We start from the raw sequence: 17,410 nt of genomic DNA, 5'->3' as shown, positions 1-17,410 counted from the left end.
GGCAACCTCTTGGTGTAGAAGCTTAATCCAGGTTTCGAATTAAAGGTAACACTTTGAAGTTTCATGTAGACTATTCGGATTATATATCAGGGGTAATTACACAAAAGTTCCTATTTTCAAACCATTATAAAAGTGACATTTATTTGCTATTAAAATTGGTACAATAGTCCCTTCACAAGTATATATAGATGTAGCATGTTGAAATCCCCACCTACACTACTGTGATGGTATACACATGGAAGACAGAGATTTAAAAAATAACCCAAAAAACATAGCTTGGCTAATGCCCTTTGAAAAGGACGGTTTTATTGAGCTTCTGTGTAATGTACAAGAGAGCGTTGTCCACGAGGCCATCAAAGCGGATAGGAAGGTAGCTGTGGTCATGTACTAGTGCAGGAATGTCAGCAAACGGGGATGGAACATCTTCTCCTCCTCCTTACACATTATATAACCTGCAGAAACAAAAACAAAAGTGACCAACAACAATTCACAGTGTATAAGATTGGTATATCAATATGTGATTAAATTTCAATAATACACATGCCCTTTGAAGATGAGCTGGAAAGTTGAAAATGTTTGGCACAACACCATCTTTAAGTTGTCCAAATGAAACTAATACAAACTTATAAAAGCTTTGAGTCAACAACAATCTTGTAATACTATTATGTCATAGAAAAAGTCTGGCATCTTCCTTTTAATAAACCCAGCAAATTCCTGTAACATAATGTAAGATGTGTTGACAGACCAAATCGATTGGAAATCATGTTAAATTCTGCCTCTTCCACTGATGTAAAGTTGCTGGTTAACGTTAGCAGCTAGCTAGTAAGTTAGGTCTCACTTTGCAGCTTCTTGTTATTAGACAGCTAACGTTAGGCTAATAATGAAAATACAACAACACTCAGATTATTGTTATTAGCCAACTAATAACTACAACCACATCCACAAAGATTGTAATTTACACCAAAGATTAATTGTCATACAATCGTTATTGGTGTCAGTAAAACCTATATAATTGACTAATAATCTCAGCCTTGATAACTTGCGCAAGTAGCCGTGATGCACAACTATGCTGCATGATTAAGTCATTTTTCGACAAGAAAATCTGCAATTTCGACATGTTCAAGCATCTAGAATTATAGCCACGTTCATAATGTTTGTAAGAAACCAAACTGTTTGTAAATCCATCAAGAATTCAGTGAGATAAGAGTATTTGTGTTCGTGCTGATCACTCACCTTACATTAGGTACCACAGAGCACAACAGAAAGCCTGCCTGAGGTAAGATGGCCGCCGGTGATGACGTTTGAGACTCAGCCGTAAGACATCTAGCCTTTATTATGGATATCTATGGTTGTCGCTACCCGATCCGTACCGGTAGCACGATCCGTACCATCAGCTCATTTGCGCCTGCGCGAACAGAATAACTTCCGGGTCGCCAAAAAATAATGTAATTACGGTACTGAAAAAACTTTATTTATATCCTTAAATAATTAAAGAATATTAAACTACATCGTAAAGACAATATTGAAGACTTTTCTGGAAGAAATGGATGCTTTTTAAATTCAATCCATTGTATTGCTTGACGTCATTTTTCTGAAATAAAAATCCAAATTTTCGGGAAATGTTCCCTTATCAATGAAAAACTGCAGGTCACGAAAGGTAGCAAATGAATCCATTGTGGGATCAGTACTGCTGGAGTGCATAGTTAAGTACAGAGTGAATCAAATATTTAACAAATTTAAATATATACGCTGTGTGACGTATATTTGCGCATGCTCAGAGCAGTCAACGTAACTATCACAAGGCGATTGAACTTTTTTATGTATTTCTGTTTTTTTTATTTTTAGAAAATGCAATATTGACGCAAATACAAAGATATACAAAAAGAAACCCATGCCTCTAAAAAATACAAAAGAATAAAAAAAGTAATAAAAAGGCCACTGGAAGTTATTCTGTTTGCGCACGCGCAAATGAGCTGATGGTACGGATCGTGCTTCCGGTACGGATCGGGTAATGACAGCCGTTTTTTGGTTTCACTATCATGTTTCACTGTAGTTGAATGAATAATGTATAATGTGGAGAAAGCAAAAATACAGAAAACCTACGCTTCCGTGTTGTGAGCATGCGCGGTGATGACGTCAGACGAGCTATACATATCGGAGATGACGGAACGTGGCAGGCCGTTTAGATATTTATTAGAAGCCCTGTCCACTCTGTTTTTCCAAGTATCTGTAATTTGTTACTTAACACCTCTGCAGATCACTAAAATAAGAATATTCTTGCTGGTTAAAACTACAGCACTACTACAGCACTACTACTTAGAGCTATAAATATAGAAATCACAAATTACGATTTTTTTTTCCCCATCAAAAATAAAATTTGAGGATGCAGAAAATATGATTGTATAGAAAAAGAAATAAAAATTGTGACCATTAAAATTTTTTTCTACAAATTTATATTTAGACTTCCACAGAGTTTTTTATTTTTAGATAGAAGTGATATTATTTTGGATATCTGAAAGTAACGGCCCAACACACATGAATGGGGAAAAGTGACATAAATTGTATTAGTGAAAATTTCCTTTCGGATGTCAAAAATGTTCATTTTAGAAAGGAAGAATACTATTGTAGTATTGTTCTAATACACATTAGAACAAGCAAATATATGTTACAACATAAACTTAATATGGGTAATTATTTCTACGTATCTTAAATGTAGTTCTTACTAGAATAAATGTGATTCCAGATTACTTAAAAGTTGATATCTATATTACAATTTTGACTAGGAAAATTGTAATTGTGACTAGGTAGAATGCTTTAGTGCAATCAATAATAGAAATGTTATTAGTCATCCTGCCTATTTTATGTTAAAATGGAGCCCTATTAAAATTCAGATGTATAGAATTCTAATTTAACTATTAATAAAAGAAGTAGTTTATATCGACATTTCTATTAGTTGAAATATATTTTTGATGTTCAAAATTGGATTTGTGAATATCTAGAATGTTGTATTTTCTATGTATTGTCATTGTCATTTATGTCATCGTCATAAAGAAAATATTTTTAGAAAGTCTGTGTTTTTAACTGGTGGGAAAAAAAATACCAGGCAGCCGCTCTTCCAGATACTGCTTACCACCATTAAACATTTTAACGGTGCTTAGTGCTAGAACACTCCAGCTTACTTTCATCTCTGACTGAAGCCCATTTCACAAAAAAGTTTAACAAACTCGGACTCAAATCCTCAACCCTGAGTTGATCTAGCCTAAGGTTGGATGCTCTGAGTTTTCATTTTCACCAGCTGCTGTCAGCTAGCTTAATCAACTCTGATTAGGTTCAGAGTTCAGCATGTGCATAAATACTATGGAAAGATATCATCAGTGAAGCAAGTCACCATGACAACAGACAACAGGAAGGGCCTAATTCACAGCAAGCAGCTAGAGGTTTTAATGCATAGTTGAAATAATATTGGAGAAAATGTTTAAAAAGAGCATTAGCACTACAGCTGCAAAGAATAGGGAGAATAGAATTACATTTTTGCAATCTGTGAATTTTAATATGGTAACAGAATCAGAGATTGAGTTAACTCTGTGAAACAGAAAACTCAGTTTTCCCTGATTTCAGGTTTATACAACTTAAGAGTTTTTAGTAAACCTGCTTTGTGAAATGGGCTTCTAGATATAGCCTGATATAGCCTAAGCTGTTCAATTTGTGACTAACCTAACTAAACCTGTGAAAGATTCAGATTTTCGTTCCACCAAACATACTGTCTATGGATCTCATAGTTGGAGATCCTTAACTTTCCCCGTTTCGGATTTCTTCTTGAAGATTATCTAAAATAATTTAGTCCAAATAAAGTTGACAGATTATATAAATTTCTTCTTCAGATATTCACTAATCACAGCCAGGTTCAGCAACAATCTTTATTTTTATTAATTTGCAATAAACATGCATTTCTTTTTAGATTTATTTTGTCATTTTGTAAACACAAGTTTAAACAAAAAGAAATTTTGTTTAGAACAGCTCTCTAGACAATTTCATTTTTTAAAGTAACGCCTTGATAACGTAAGTAGCAGTGATAAAAACAAAACCAAAAACATTGTGATATTAAGTCACTATAACTATAGAGCTCTGATCACCCCATTTCATCCGGTAACTTTGTTAAGCTAATACAGTAAAATGATAAAATCATTGTTTTGTAAGAGAACAGTGCAAATCAAAGACAACACAGGGAATCAACACATGACTGTAAGACTTAATAACCTCTGGAACCTTGGGGTGTAAATACCTCATGATTTAATGTATTTTACATCTTTTTTGATGGGAAACTTTACAAGATTTTTTCTTAAAGTGGCTTTATTGTGTATTCATAGCTTAGCCATTTTTCTTCCTCTGTGGGTTTTCGTGTGTTTCTTCAAGCTTGTGCTTTCAGTAAATCTTGCCCCACAAAGATCACAGCAGAAAGGGTTATGTCCTGTGTGGATCCTCATGTGTGTACTTAGATTTCCCTTTTCACTAAATCTTTTTCCACATATGTCACATGGGAAAGGTCTCTGTCCAGTGTGGATTCTACTGTGCGTCTCTAAATGTACTTTTTGCCTAAATTTTTTCCCACAGTCAAGACAACAGAAAGGTTTATGTCCCGTGTGGGTCATCATATGTTTGGTTAAGGTTGATTTTTCATTAAATCTTTGTCCACACAGATCACAAGAAAAAGGCTTCTGTCCTGTGTGGATTCTTGAGTGCGAGTTCAAAAGTGTTTTTCGACTAAAACTTTGTCCACATAAATTGCAACAAAATGGTTTCTGTCCTGTGTGGATTTTTATGTGTCTGGTTAAACTGTTTTTTAAGCCAAATCGTTGTCCACACAGATCACAACAGAAAGGTTTCTGTCCAGAATGGCTTATCATGTGTATTTTCAAAGACGATTTTTCACAAAATCCTTTTGCACATAGCTCACAAGAAAAAGGTTTTTCTGCTAAATGGATTTTCATGTGTCTGGTTAAATGTCCATTCACACTAAAACTTTGTCCACATAGATCACAGATATAAGGTTTATGTCCTGTGTGGATTTTCATATGTGTATTTAACTTTGTCTTTGTGCTAAATGTTTTCCCACATACATCACAGGTGTAGGGTTTCTGTCCAGTGTGGAGTTTCTTGTGTCTGTTTAAACTGCTTTTTCCTGTCAATAATTTACCACAGTCTTCACAGCTAAACTTTAATCCTGGCTCGACTTCCCTTTGTGAGCCTTCATTTGGGAAGCTTGAAGACTCTGTATCTGAATCGATTGAGTCGTTTTGAACAAAGGGATGAAAAAAATGTTCAATAAACATAGAGGAACTATAAGGTTTGTTCATATTTTCATCCAATGACAATGACTTCCAGTCATTGTCCATGTCCTTAGTCGTTAGCCCAAAGTCTGACAAGTGTTTCAGCTCAGAGACTGAAGGTTTTATATCATTGTCCTCATCCTCCATAGTGTCTTCAGTCTTTAAGTAAATAGAACCATCTGGAATCTCTCTGCCTGTAAACTGGTCTGGATAAAGCTGAGAGAGCCGAGGGGAATGGTTATCATTCACACTGTTATTGAGAGAAGCAGACACTGGAAAGCTGATGGCTTCCATCTCCTCCTTTGCATTGAGCTGCTCTCCCCCCAGACTGACGTAGATTTCTTCCTGTTCCTCCTTTATGTGTTCAGGCTTTGGGTCATTCAGGTGAGCATATGGTCTGTAGTCCACAGGTTCCTCTTCTTTAACAATCACCCCCTGCTGAACATCTGCAGAAAACATTGAAAAGCATAATGCATATTAGAAAGTAAGGCACTTAAACAGAAACAATGTTCTTCAATTATAATTACTTCTCTTATTTTTCCCATTCCTTAATTTTTTTTCTTAAATAACCGTTTTTCACATATCCAGTGATGATGTCTGAACTTATTCAAGCATATAACGCATTTTATTATTGTACTTAGCTTATTCAGAGTTCAGTACAGTGCTAGACCAAGAGTCTAAGAGTCCTTATGAAACTTCATTAAAAATTGTAAAATCGTGTAAAACAGACATGGAGACTTAAAAGGAGGGGAGAAAGAGGGGCATAAACTTAAAGATGTGTGGCAGTATAGAGAAAATAAAACAGCACAAGTAGACAACACAGGAGATATACAGTTAACTCCTAGTCTGCCTCCACACTTGTATGAGATTAGGGGTGGGGGGACACATGCGTTCACTCAGACGACCTGGTGTCCGTGTATAGCCCAGCCTTTAGTTAAATAACATGCTGTTGCACATCTCTGGTGTTTCTTCTATTTTTCACATATCCATTACTGTAAAAATGTCCACAGCTATTATTGTTTTTTTTTACTGTCCAGATACAGAGTATTTATATTGTAAAAATCACTGTACATTAAAATACTCAATTTGCTTTGTTTTTTTTCCTATCTGATATTTATTTTACACTTTCTAAGGTACACAATGTGTGACCACCTCTTCTATAACCTTCTGCTGCTGTAACATCACAGTTTCCTCATTGTGGGACAATAAAGGGAGGTTCTATTCTACTCGATTCTATTCATCAAGATTACGATCATGCCTTCAAGGTTTAATGGAGGATTTTCTTTTTACTGGTGGATCATCAAAATAAAGCCCTATTTACACTACCCTCTGAAAACCGATGCGTGCAGAGTTCAGACTGAGCTTGGATCAGTTAAAGCCAATTTTCGGGTCGATTTTCCAGTCGTGCGAGAATTTTCCGATCGGGCCGACTTTCAGCCTGATCGTGAGTCCTGAGTCATGTAGTGTACAGGGGGTTATGAGCAGTGATTAGTCTCTCACGACCACCTCTTGATCAGGAATCGTGAGATCGGGAGAAAATCAAACATGTTTGATATTCTCCCGACCGTCGTTGGCAAATTGCTCAGGGCGCAAAGAAGGATTCTTCTTTTTATTCTTTCTCTCAGATATAAACATAGCAGTGTGGCAGAAATGCAATGAGTGTAATGCAGTTCTGTCTGTAAAATTGACGAACGGTAGTAGCCACGTTTGTTCAGCCATGACTTTTTTTCAAATACGTCGTCGCCTTTTCTTTTCAGGACTTTCAGCACAAAATTGCACAAATTGCCAAGGCAGCACGGTTCACTATAGTGAGCTTAATATTCCCCTTCTATTTGTTTGGCTTCAGGATAGACGAGTCAGAGCAGCTCCATCTCAGTGTGGAGCTAAGTCCGACGTGGTCTTTAGTCGCACAGTGTGAGCAGGTAGATCGCATCAGAGCGCCGTGCTGCACATCGTGAGCTGTGAGCTCACACTGTACAACTAAACCCTGTGGTTAATCGTACAGTGTGAGCAGCAGCTAAGTTCAACGACTGAAAACAATCGCACAGTGTACGCCCGGCTTAACCACACCGGCCGTTTACACACCACGCTATCACGGTTCCTCTCCTCCTAGAGACGATCTAAGGTACTACTGCTCTTTAGAGGTTAACAAGCAAATCAAACTTGATTTTAGAAAAGTAATACTGCTGAAAAGTAAACCTGTAAAGTAGCTGGATTTAGTTTGTTAGAGAAAGAAAGAAATACTGAAAAGATATAAAATAATCATTAAATACAGAAATAGAAATAAGTAAACCTTCCTTTAGATTTTTTTGAATGATATTACATGTTTAGTATGTATTTTCTTTAGTTATTGCTACAATTTGAGGTCATTGTCAGGTGAAGTAATTTGTTTTCTAAAGTATTGTAAGCTATTGATGGCTACAACCAGCTCTGTATTAAAGTTATTTTGATCATTTAAGCGTAACTTATTTTCAGGTATTTTTAGTGTTTTGTAAGCTTTCGAGTGGCAGTTATCTCCTTAGAAGATACACAAGTGAAGCATTAACAAAGGTAATTTATATAACTGAATTGGGATTTCAGAAAACAATATATATATATATATATATATATATATATATATATATATATACATACATATATACACATATACCGTATTTTCACGACCATAAGGCGCACCGGACTAAAAGGCGCACTCTCAGTTATGTGTCCCATTTCTGTATTTAACACACACATAAGGCGCACCGGACTATAGGGCGCGTTTTTTATATACAGGTACATGTCCTCTCAGGTGGATTTTCTCACTTAAAAACATATTAAAACTACTTTATTCCCACTGATCACAGCAAATAAAGCTGCAAGGTGTATTTATTACAAAGTATTATTAAAACCTGGGAACCTGCCGTGAGAGACACATCGCTGATGACACAGGGCTGTGATTACTCCTCTGATACAGTTTATTGACGCATAAATTAACTTAAAAAATAGGCAGGATAATAATCTGGATGAACTGACTGCAATGATTAAATTTTCCGGTGGGCTTTCTCACTTAAAAAGATTTAGATTATTTAGATGAAAAAACACCTGCGGAGGTGAGTCCTGATGCGCCGCGCGGCCCACAGGCTGCTGTTGAATTAAGTTTTCAGGTAGAAAAATAGAGCGGGAGCAAAACTGAGTATGATTGTGCTTTATTCAAGTATTTATTACAAAGTATTAATCAAACCCCTCAAAGTCCTCATCCTCTGTTTCTGAATTAAACAGCTGCGCTAAATCCGACATGCCAGTTTCCCCTTCTTCTTCGTTTATTGACGCATAAATTAACTTAAAACATAGGCAGGATAATAATCTGGATGAACTGACTGCAATGATTAAATTTTCAGGTGGACTTTCTCACTTAAAAAGATTTAGATTATTTAGATGAAAAAACACCTGCGGAGGTGAGTCCGTATGCGCCGTGGACCAGAGCCTGCTGTTGAATTAAGTTTTCAGGTAGAAAAATAGAGCGGGAGCAAAACTGAGTATGACTGTGCTTTATTCATGTATTTATTACAAAGTATTAATCAAACCCCTCAAAGTCCTCATCCTCTGTTTCTGAATTAAACAGCTGCGCTAAATCCGACATGCCGGTTTCCCCTTCTTCTTCGTTTATTGACGCATAAATTAACTTAAAACATAGGCAGGATAATAATCTGGATGAGCTGACTGCAATGATTAAATTTTCAGGTGGGCTTTCTCACTTAAAAAGATTTAGATTATTTAGATGAAAAAACACCTGCGAAGGTGAGTCCCGATGCGCCGCGGCCCACAGGCAGCTGTTGAATTAAGTTTTCAGGTAGAAAAATAGAGCGGGAGCAAAACTGAGTATGATTGTGCTTTATTCATGTATTTATTACAAAGTATTAATCAAACCCCTCAAAGTCCTCATCCTCTGTTTCTGAATTAAACAGCTGCGCTAAATCAGACATGCCAGTTTCCCCTTCTGCGCTGTCAGAGTCACTTTCCGTGCAGCGCGGCTCCTCAGAAATAATGCCTGCTTTTGCAAAAGCTTGAAGAACAGAGCCAGCAGACACGTTATTCCTCGCTGCTTCTGCTGCACCTGCTGGGTCCGGTTCACACCGATGTCGAGCGGTTGAACAGCGAGCACAGGGTTAATTTGTTTCCCCATGTTTTTCACATCAGCTGTGAGATGGGCACGCATGGAGTTACATATTAATGGTGATGAGTGGAAAAAAAACAGCTGGTCTCCTTACATTCAGCCACTCTTTCATCATCTCCTCAATGAGGTGGTCTCAAAAGTCGCAGTTACAACACACATAGGGCGCACCGCACCATAGGGCGCACGGCACATTTTGAGGGGGAAAAAAGACGTTTAAGTGCGCCTTATAGTCGTGAAAATACGGTACATATATATACACATATACATATATATACACATATACATATATATACACATATACATATATATATACATATATATATACACTCACCGGCCACTTTATTAGGTACCCCATGCTAGTAACGGGTTGGACCCCCTTTTGCCTTGAGAACTGCCTCAATTCTTCTTGGCATAGATTCAACAAGGTGCTGGAAGCATTCCTCAGGGAGTTTGGTCCATATTGACATGATGGCATCACACAGTTGCCGCACATTTGTCGGCTGCACATCCATGATGCGAATCTCCCATTCCACCACATCCCAAAGATGCTCTATTGGATTGAGATCTGGTGACTGTGGAGGCCATTTGAGTACAGTGAACTCATTGTCATGTTCAAGAAACCAGTCTGAGATGATTCCAGCTTTATGACATGGCGCATTATCCTGCTGAAAGTAGCCATCAGAAGTTGGGTACATTGTGGTCATAAAGGGATGGACATGGTCATCAACAATACTCAGGTAGGCTGTGGCGTTGCAACGATGCTCAATTGGTACCAAGGGGCCCAAAGAGTGCCAAGAAAATATTCCCCACACCATGACACCACCACCACCAGCCTGAACCGTTGATACAAGGCAGGATGGATCCATGCTTTCATGTTGTAGACGCCAAATTCTGAACCTACCATCCGAATGTTGCAGCAGAAATCGAGACTCATCAGACCAGGCAACGTTTTTCCAATCTTCTATTGTCCAAATTCGATAAGCTTGTGCAAATTGTAGCCTCAGTTTCCTGTTCTTAGCTGAAAGGAGTGGCACCCGGTGTGGTCTTCTGCTGCTGTAGCCCATCTGCCTCAAAGTTCGACGTACTGTGCGTTCAGAGATGCTCTTCTGCCCACCTTGGTTGTAACGGGTGGTTATTTGAGTCGCTGTTGCCCTTCTATCAGCTCGAACCAGTCTGGCCATTCTCCTCTGACCTCTGGCATCAACAAGGCATTTCCGCCCACAGAACTGCCGCTCACTGGATGTTTTTTTTTTTTCGGACCATTCTCTGTAAACCCTAGAGATGGTTGTGCGTGAAAATCCCAGTAGATCAGCAGTTTCTGAAATACTCAGACCAGCCCTTCTGGCACCAACAATCATGCCACGTTCAAAGTCACTAAAATCACCTTTCTTCCCCATACTGATGCTCGGTTTGAACTGCAGGAGATTGTCTTGACCATGTCTACATGCCTAATTGCACTGAGCTGTCGCCATGTGATTGGCTGCTTAGAAATTAAGTGTTAACGAGCAGTTGGACAGGTGTACCTAATAAAGTGGCAGGTGAGTGTATGTGTATATATATATATATATATATATATATATATATATATTAGGGCTGCAACAACGAATCGATAAAATCGATAAAAATCGACTTTTAAAAGCGTTGGCAACGAATTTAATCATCGATTAGTTGTGTCGCGCGATTAATGCGTCATCCGCCGCCGCCGTCATCCGGGGGAAGAAAAAAAAATATGGCGGAGCGAGTCAGCGCCGCAGTTGCAGTGTTGCCAACTCAGCGACTTTTCAGACCCCTCCAGCGACTATTTTTCAAAAAAGCGACTAGCGACAAATCTGGCGACTTTTTACGGTGTCACTGGCGGCTTTTGCCTGCCGTGGGGCGCCTCCCCCATCCCAACGCCTTTCTCCCTCTCCCACAGGAATCCCTCTCAGCGCGGCAGTCAGAGCCGCAGGATTTTAGTGAGGAGTTTACCCTCAGCGTCCAGACTGCAAATGAAGCACGCATGCGCCGGGATTGACGGCGCAAATTGATCACAATAATTAAAATAGCCTGCGCTTTGTAAAGTGAAAAAAGTGATAACATGCAACTTTTTTCAAAAGAAATTAACATGGCACGGAAGCACCACTGTTATGACGCAGCACCTGAAAAGAAAACACTTTGGAGCCTTCGATGGCAGTGAAGAGAGCTGATCAGCAGGATGAGTAACCATGTTTGTTTGGTTTTAAAGTGGGGAAACGTAAGTTAGTTTCTCAGGTAGCTCATCTGATGCTTTCCTTACCTTGTTAGTAGGTTACAGACAGGGATAAGGTTGGCTACTTATTTTACTTTTAATTTCATTTACATTTGTTTAAGCAGCGTTTATATTTTCTTTATAAATAAATTAACTTGCAAATTATGAGGGCAGGGCTTTTAAAGTTTAAATCTTCTGGCAAAGATAAAGAAAAGAAGATCCTGCAATTTATGGAAGTAAAGCAGAACAAAATCCAGCAAGATCAGTAATATGTCAATTAATTATCTGCCACATTCCCATGTAAATATCTGTCTTTGGAGGATGTGTTTTTTTACCACCCCTAGTTCTCTCATTTTTATTCCAAATACAATTTATAATTTGAATCACAGGGCTATTTTTATCTCTATGGTTCAGTATTTTCTCAAGCAGCAACTTTAACTGCTATACTTTCCTGTCTTAAAAGGCAGAACTCTTCTAGTCTAAAAAAAACTAATTTCTTGAAATGGGGGGACCTATTGTTGAACCCCTTAGGGGCTTTAAAAAACAAAAATGCCTGTCTCTTTTTGCGCTGTATGAACCAAAGTAGCCTATATTTTGTGGATGTACAGCTACATTTCTCATGTAAGTTTGCGTAGTTTTTACACAAACATTTATTTTTCATATTGCACCAGTACAGTTAATGAGCAACCTGTACTTGTGTGCTTGTTTGTTCTGTCTAAAATGTTTATTTTGGAATAAAGAGGTTAATATAAAAATTTTTTTTTTGTCCGATTCATCGATTAATCGAAAAAATAATCGGCCGATTCATCGATTTTTAAAATAATCGTTAGTTGCAGCCCTAATATATATATATATATATATTTTTTTTTTTATTATTATTTATTTTAGGGCTGCAACAACGAATCGAGAAAATCAATAAAAATCGACTTTTAAAAGCGTTGGCAACGAATTTAATCATCGATTAGTTGTGTCGCGCGATTAATGCGTCATCCGCCGCCGCCGTCATCCCGGGGAAGAAAAAAAAATATGGCGGAGCGAGTCAGCGCCGCAGTTGCAGTGTTGCCAACTCAGCGACTTTTCAGACCCCTCCAGCGACTATTTTTTTAAAAAGCGACTAGCGACAAATCTGGCGACTTTTTACGGTGTCACTGGCGGCTTTTGGAGACTCTTACGTGAAAGCATGTATCGTTCCTACTCTTGTCCTCCAGCGGCAGCTGCTGCCGTGGGGCGCCTCCCCCATCCCAACGCCTTTCTCCCTCTCCCACAGGAATCCCTCTCAGCGGGGCAGTCAGAGCCGCAGGATTTTAGTGAGGAGTTTACCCTCAGCGTCCAGACTGCAAATGAAGCGCGCATGCCCCGGGATTGACGGCGCAAATTGATCACAATAATTAAAATAGCCTGCGCTTTGTAAAGTGAAAAAAGTCGTAACATGCGACTTTTGTAAAAACAAATAAACATGGCACGGAAGCACCACTGTTATGACGCAGCACCTGAAAAGAAAACATGTTGGAGCCTTCAATGGCAGTGAAGATAGCTGATCAGAAGGATGAGTAACCATGTTTGTTTCATTTTAAAGTGGGGAAACGTAAGTTAGTTTCTCAGGTAGCTCATCTGATGCTTTCCTTACCGTGTTAGTAGGTTACAGACAGTGATAAGGTTGGCTACTTATTTTACTTTTAATTTCATTTGAATTAGCTTAAGCAGCGTTTATATTTTCTTTATAAATAAATTAATTTGCAAATTATGATGGCAAGGCTTTTAAGTTTAAATCTTCTGGCAAAGATAAAGTAAAGAAGATCCTGCAATTTATGGAAGTAAAGCAGAATAAAATCCAGCAAGATCAGTAATATGTCAATTAATTATCTGCCACATTCCCATGGAAATATCTGTCTTTGGAGGATGTGTTTTTTACCACCCCTAGTTCTCTCATTTTTATTCCAAATACAATTTATAATTTGAATCACAGGGCTATTTTTATCTCTATGGTTCAGTATTTTCTCAAGTAGCAACTTTAACTGCTATACTTTCCTGTCTTAAAAGGCAGAACTCTTCTAGTCTAAAAAAACCTCATTTGTTGAAATGGGGGGGCCTATTGTTTGAACCCCTTAGGGGCTTTAAAAAACAAAAATGCCTGTCTCTTTTTGCGCTTTATGAAACAAAGTACCCTATATTTTGTGGATGTACAGCTACATTTCTCATGTAAGTTTGCGTAGTTTTAAAACAAACATTTATTTTTCATATTGCACCAGTACAGTTAATGAGAAACCTGTACTTGTGTGCTTGTTTGTTCTGTCTAAAATGTTTATTTTGGAATAAAGAGGTTAATATAAAAAAAATATTTTGTGTCCGATTCATCGATTAATCGAAAAAATAATCGGCCGATTCATCGATTTTCAAAATAATCGTTAGTTGCAGCCCTAATTTATTTAATTTTTTTTGGTGCCCTGTCTTCGGCTTATTGTGACAATTTGATGATATCAGCATTTAACAGAGAGACATCTTTACTCCAGTTTGTGTTTCTATTTTTCTAATTACAAAAATAAGAACATGATCTGAAAATTAAGAAGCTCTTTCCTGGTTGTGCAATATCTGTAAGGCCAAAAATAGGAATTGCCAGTTTGTCAAATATAGTTTCAACCTTGATTCATTGTTTAAGTCCCGGCTTTGACGCTGTGCATTTAAAAGGATCTACTGGTCCAAATCATGTTAATATCAACGAGGATCACAAACTCCTTGTTTTTTGGGGTTTTTTTTTATAATGTTTCAAAGCCTCCTTTTATGTTCATTTCAAATTTAATTTAAAAATAATTTATTGACCCAAAAGTGTAACTAACCATTTTATAACTTATCACAAAAAAATTACAAAAATTAGTTTTAGATGTTGATCTCTAAAGTAGTAGATAGTTTTAGCTGTAAGCATGAAGGATCTTTTATAGCCGCCGGCCTGATGAAGTATTTTACTAAAGACAATTGTATGGAGAAAAGATGACACCTTGAGGTTTATACTTAACAGGGGGCCATATGCCCAACTCCACTACTTCCTGAATTTCTGCCAGTTCCTTTGTTTCCTGTCTTTCATTACTGGACAAACTGTTTAATTCAGGTGCATCTGAACTTAGTAAGCATGATGACATTATAATTTTTGATTAACTGCGTGTGCATTGAGACAAAAGGGTATAATTAGAGGAGTAATTCCTCCTGGCAGCAAAGGCAAAGAAGCTTAATACACAATGTATATGGATGACCTGATCCCTTTTACTTACAGAAAACAGGCAAAAGTCCACAGCTGTGTGAAAAGTTTAGTTGAGCTTCAGAAAGATAATAAAAATGAAAAAGATTATATTAATTGGAAGGAGACAAGAGAAACAAGGGGGTCAGTTGAATAAAAGAGAAATCCAGATTTTAGGAGTACAAATGAGGACATCACAGATAAAGAAAGTTACAAAGCGAAACCCCCAAAAGGTCAAGGGGAATTAAACGAGTAAGGTTTTGGTTTTAAAACCAGAAGTTATAGCTTCACTGGCTTACCTGGCAGCCAATTTAAAATAATGATGAAATTATGGAAAATAAAGTTTAATTTTCATTGGGGGAGTCAACATGAAAAAGTACAAAGAGATGTCATATGCAGACCATTGAAAAAGAGGGAGGGCAGTCCAGGCTATTTAAATTAAATTAAAGGCAATGTTTGTGTCGACTATTTTAAAAACCTGTTTGGAGAGCTCCAATCAAGCAATTGGGACATTTTTTGATAGATTTTGGGAAGGGCGTATAGCACAGGTTTCAAACTGGTTCCAGAAAGGGCCGTGTGGCTGCAGGTTCTCTTTCCAACCAAGCAATAGCACACCAGACTCCATTCAAGTCATCATGTTCATATTGGACTCTTTTGATTAGATGACTGGAGTCTGGTGTGCTATTGCTTGGATGGAAAGAAAACCTGCAGCCACTCGGCCCTTTCTGGAACCAGTTTGACACCCCTGTCCTGGAGTGTTGACAACATGGGCTAAACGTCTGAACCTAACCTCTCCCTATTTCACAAAGCAAGTTTTAAAAATCTTCAATCCTCAACTTTGAATTGATCTAGCCTACGGTTGGAAACTGAGATTTCAGTCATATAAAAGCTGCTGTGGGTTAGTTCAACCAACTTTGAGTTGGTCACTCAGAGTGGGGAATGCGTAACTCATATAAAAAGCCATTTTTAGTGGAGCCCCGAGTCAATGAGTCACCAGGGCAACAGACAACGGGAAGTTCCTAAATCCCGTCACTGGATCTAGAGAGGTAAATGCAAAAACACAAAATGGAGAATGTTTTAAAAGACAGAGCAACAGCACTCCAGTTGCAAAGGAGAGGAAGATGACGAATGAGAGGATTGCTCTATGCCAGGTCGTTTTACCATTTATTAAGAGCACTCTCCTCTCTGTTGTTTTATTTGTATCATTATCATCATTAATCATTAAAATAAATTTGATCAAGGTCAAAATTACATTCCTACTTGGAATTTCAATAACAGATTTTCTAAATCACATTTTAGAAGAAACTGATATTCAGATGTAAAAAAACAAAATAGCTTTATTAAATGCGCTGAGTTAAGCTTGACTGAATATATATTTAGGATATCTTAAATAAATTTCTTGAAAGTCAAAATAATAAAAATGATGTTTATTCTTAATCTGTGAAGAGAATTGTTATTGTAATATTCCCATTTTTGTGTTAACTGTTAAATGTTCATGTTTTTGCAATTTATTTTGAAAAAGGAAACCAATAAAACTTTTGAAAATGTCGCTTCTAATCCAAAATGACAGATTTGTTCTGCGTGTTCCCTTCTCCGGCATCGCCGTGTTTACAGGTTAGCTTGTGTCTGTTCCTAACCTCGGGGTTCCACTCACAATATGGCGGACACGGGTCGGCTCAAAGGAGAGATGACGCGTATTGTTTAACAGTTCCATGGTACATTTGGGCTTAAAGAAGTCAATCCATTATTCACCTTATAAACGTACATTTGACATGAAAGCATGCAGATGTAATATGGAAAGGGCAATTTACCAGCTTCAAGGATGTTGTGTTCCGTCTTATATTCTTTGTCCTCCTCTTTAACTGTTTCGGGAATCTCTCCTATTGCTGCACTCATGTTTGCTCTTAGCTTATCTTTCAATGTTCGTTTAACATTTACTAAACATTTGGCGCTCAGTCTTCACCCAAACTCTTAAAAAATACAGTTAAATGATTGCCTTTCTTTACTAAACAGGGAGGAACTCATCTACAGGAGAGCTCTGTCTTCTTCTACTACTCCTTCTTCTTCTGTGTTTTTGTTTCCTTTATTGGCGGTTGGTAAACAACTTTAAAGGTGCATTACCGCCACCCACTGGAAAGGAGTTTGAACCAAATGTCGACCTAAAAAATACAAACAATAGCATAAATAACTTAAAAACCAAGAACAAAAAAAGAGAATCTTTCCTTCTTTTGTATTTTAGTGCTGGTTGGCATTAAAGGACCAACCAGTACTGAGTATAAATCAAGATGGCAGGCTCTGAAAAATAGATAAATATATAAACTTCCTATATTGTTTTAAGTAATCCCAGTTAACCTGGAATAACATTGATAGAACATAATAACATAACATAAATCTATTAACATACACCCAAGTGATTTGGCCTAAAATGCTATCGCTCTTTTTCCTTTTCAAGGTTGCTTATAAATGATGTTCGT

General features: G+C 37.6%; 1 protein-coding gene and 1 long non-coding RNA gene across 2 annotated transcripts; both read right to left on the bottom strand.

Annotated features, from left to right (window-relative positions):
- Positions 1-276: 276 nt before the first annotated feature.
- LOC119799305 lies at positions 277-1,278 on the bottom strand. Its single transcript, XR_005282840.1, has 2 exons — positions 1,234-1,278; positions 277-452 (listed from the first exon to the last, which is right to left on the bottom strand). It is a non-coding gene; the product is annotated as an uncharacterized LOC119799305 (long non-coding RNA).
- Positions 1,279-3,967: 2,689 nt separating this feature from the next.
- On the bottom strand, positions 3,968-16,998 carry LOC119771476 (zinc finger protein OZF-like). The gene is made up of 2 exons (XM_038267503.1): positions 16,748-16,998; positions 3,968-5,773 (listed from the first exon to the last, which is right to left on the bottom strand). Exons 1-2 carry the CDS (start codon positions 16,830-16,832, stop codon positions 4,362-4,364), a joined length of 1,497 nt encoding a protein of 498 aa, XP_038123431.1. The 5' UTR covers positions 16,833-16,998; the 3' UTR covers positions 3,968-4,361.
- Between the last annotated feature and the right edge of the window lie 412 nt (positions 16,999-17,410).

The sequence above is a fragment of the Cyprinodon tularosa genome, unplaced genomic scaffold (assembly GCF_016077235.1).
Source record: "Cyprinodon tularosa strain WSP-4 unplaced genomic scaffold, ASM1607723v1 ctg118, whole genome shotgun sequence".
NCBI lineage: Eukaryota > Metazoa > Chordata > Actinopteri > Cyprinodontiformes > Cyprinodontidae > Cyprinodon > Cyprinodon tularosa.
This window is presented reverse-complemented; position numbering and strand designations above follow the sequence as displayed.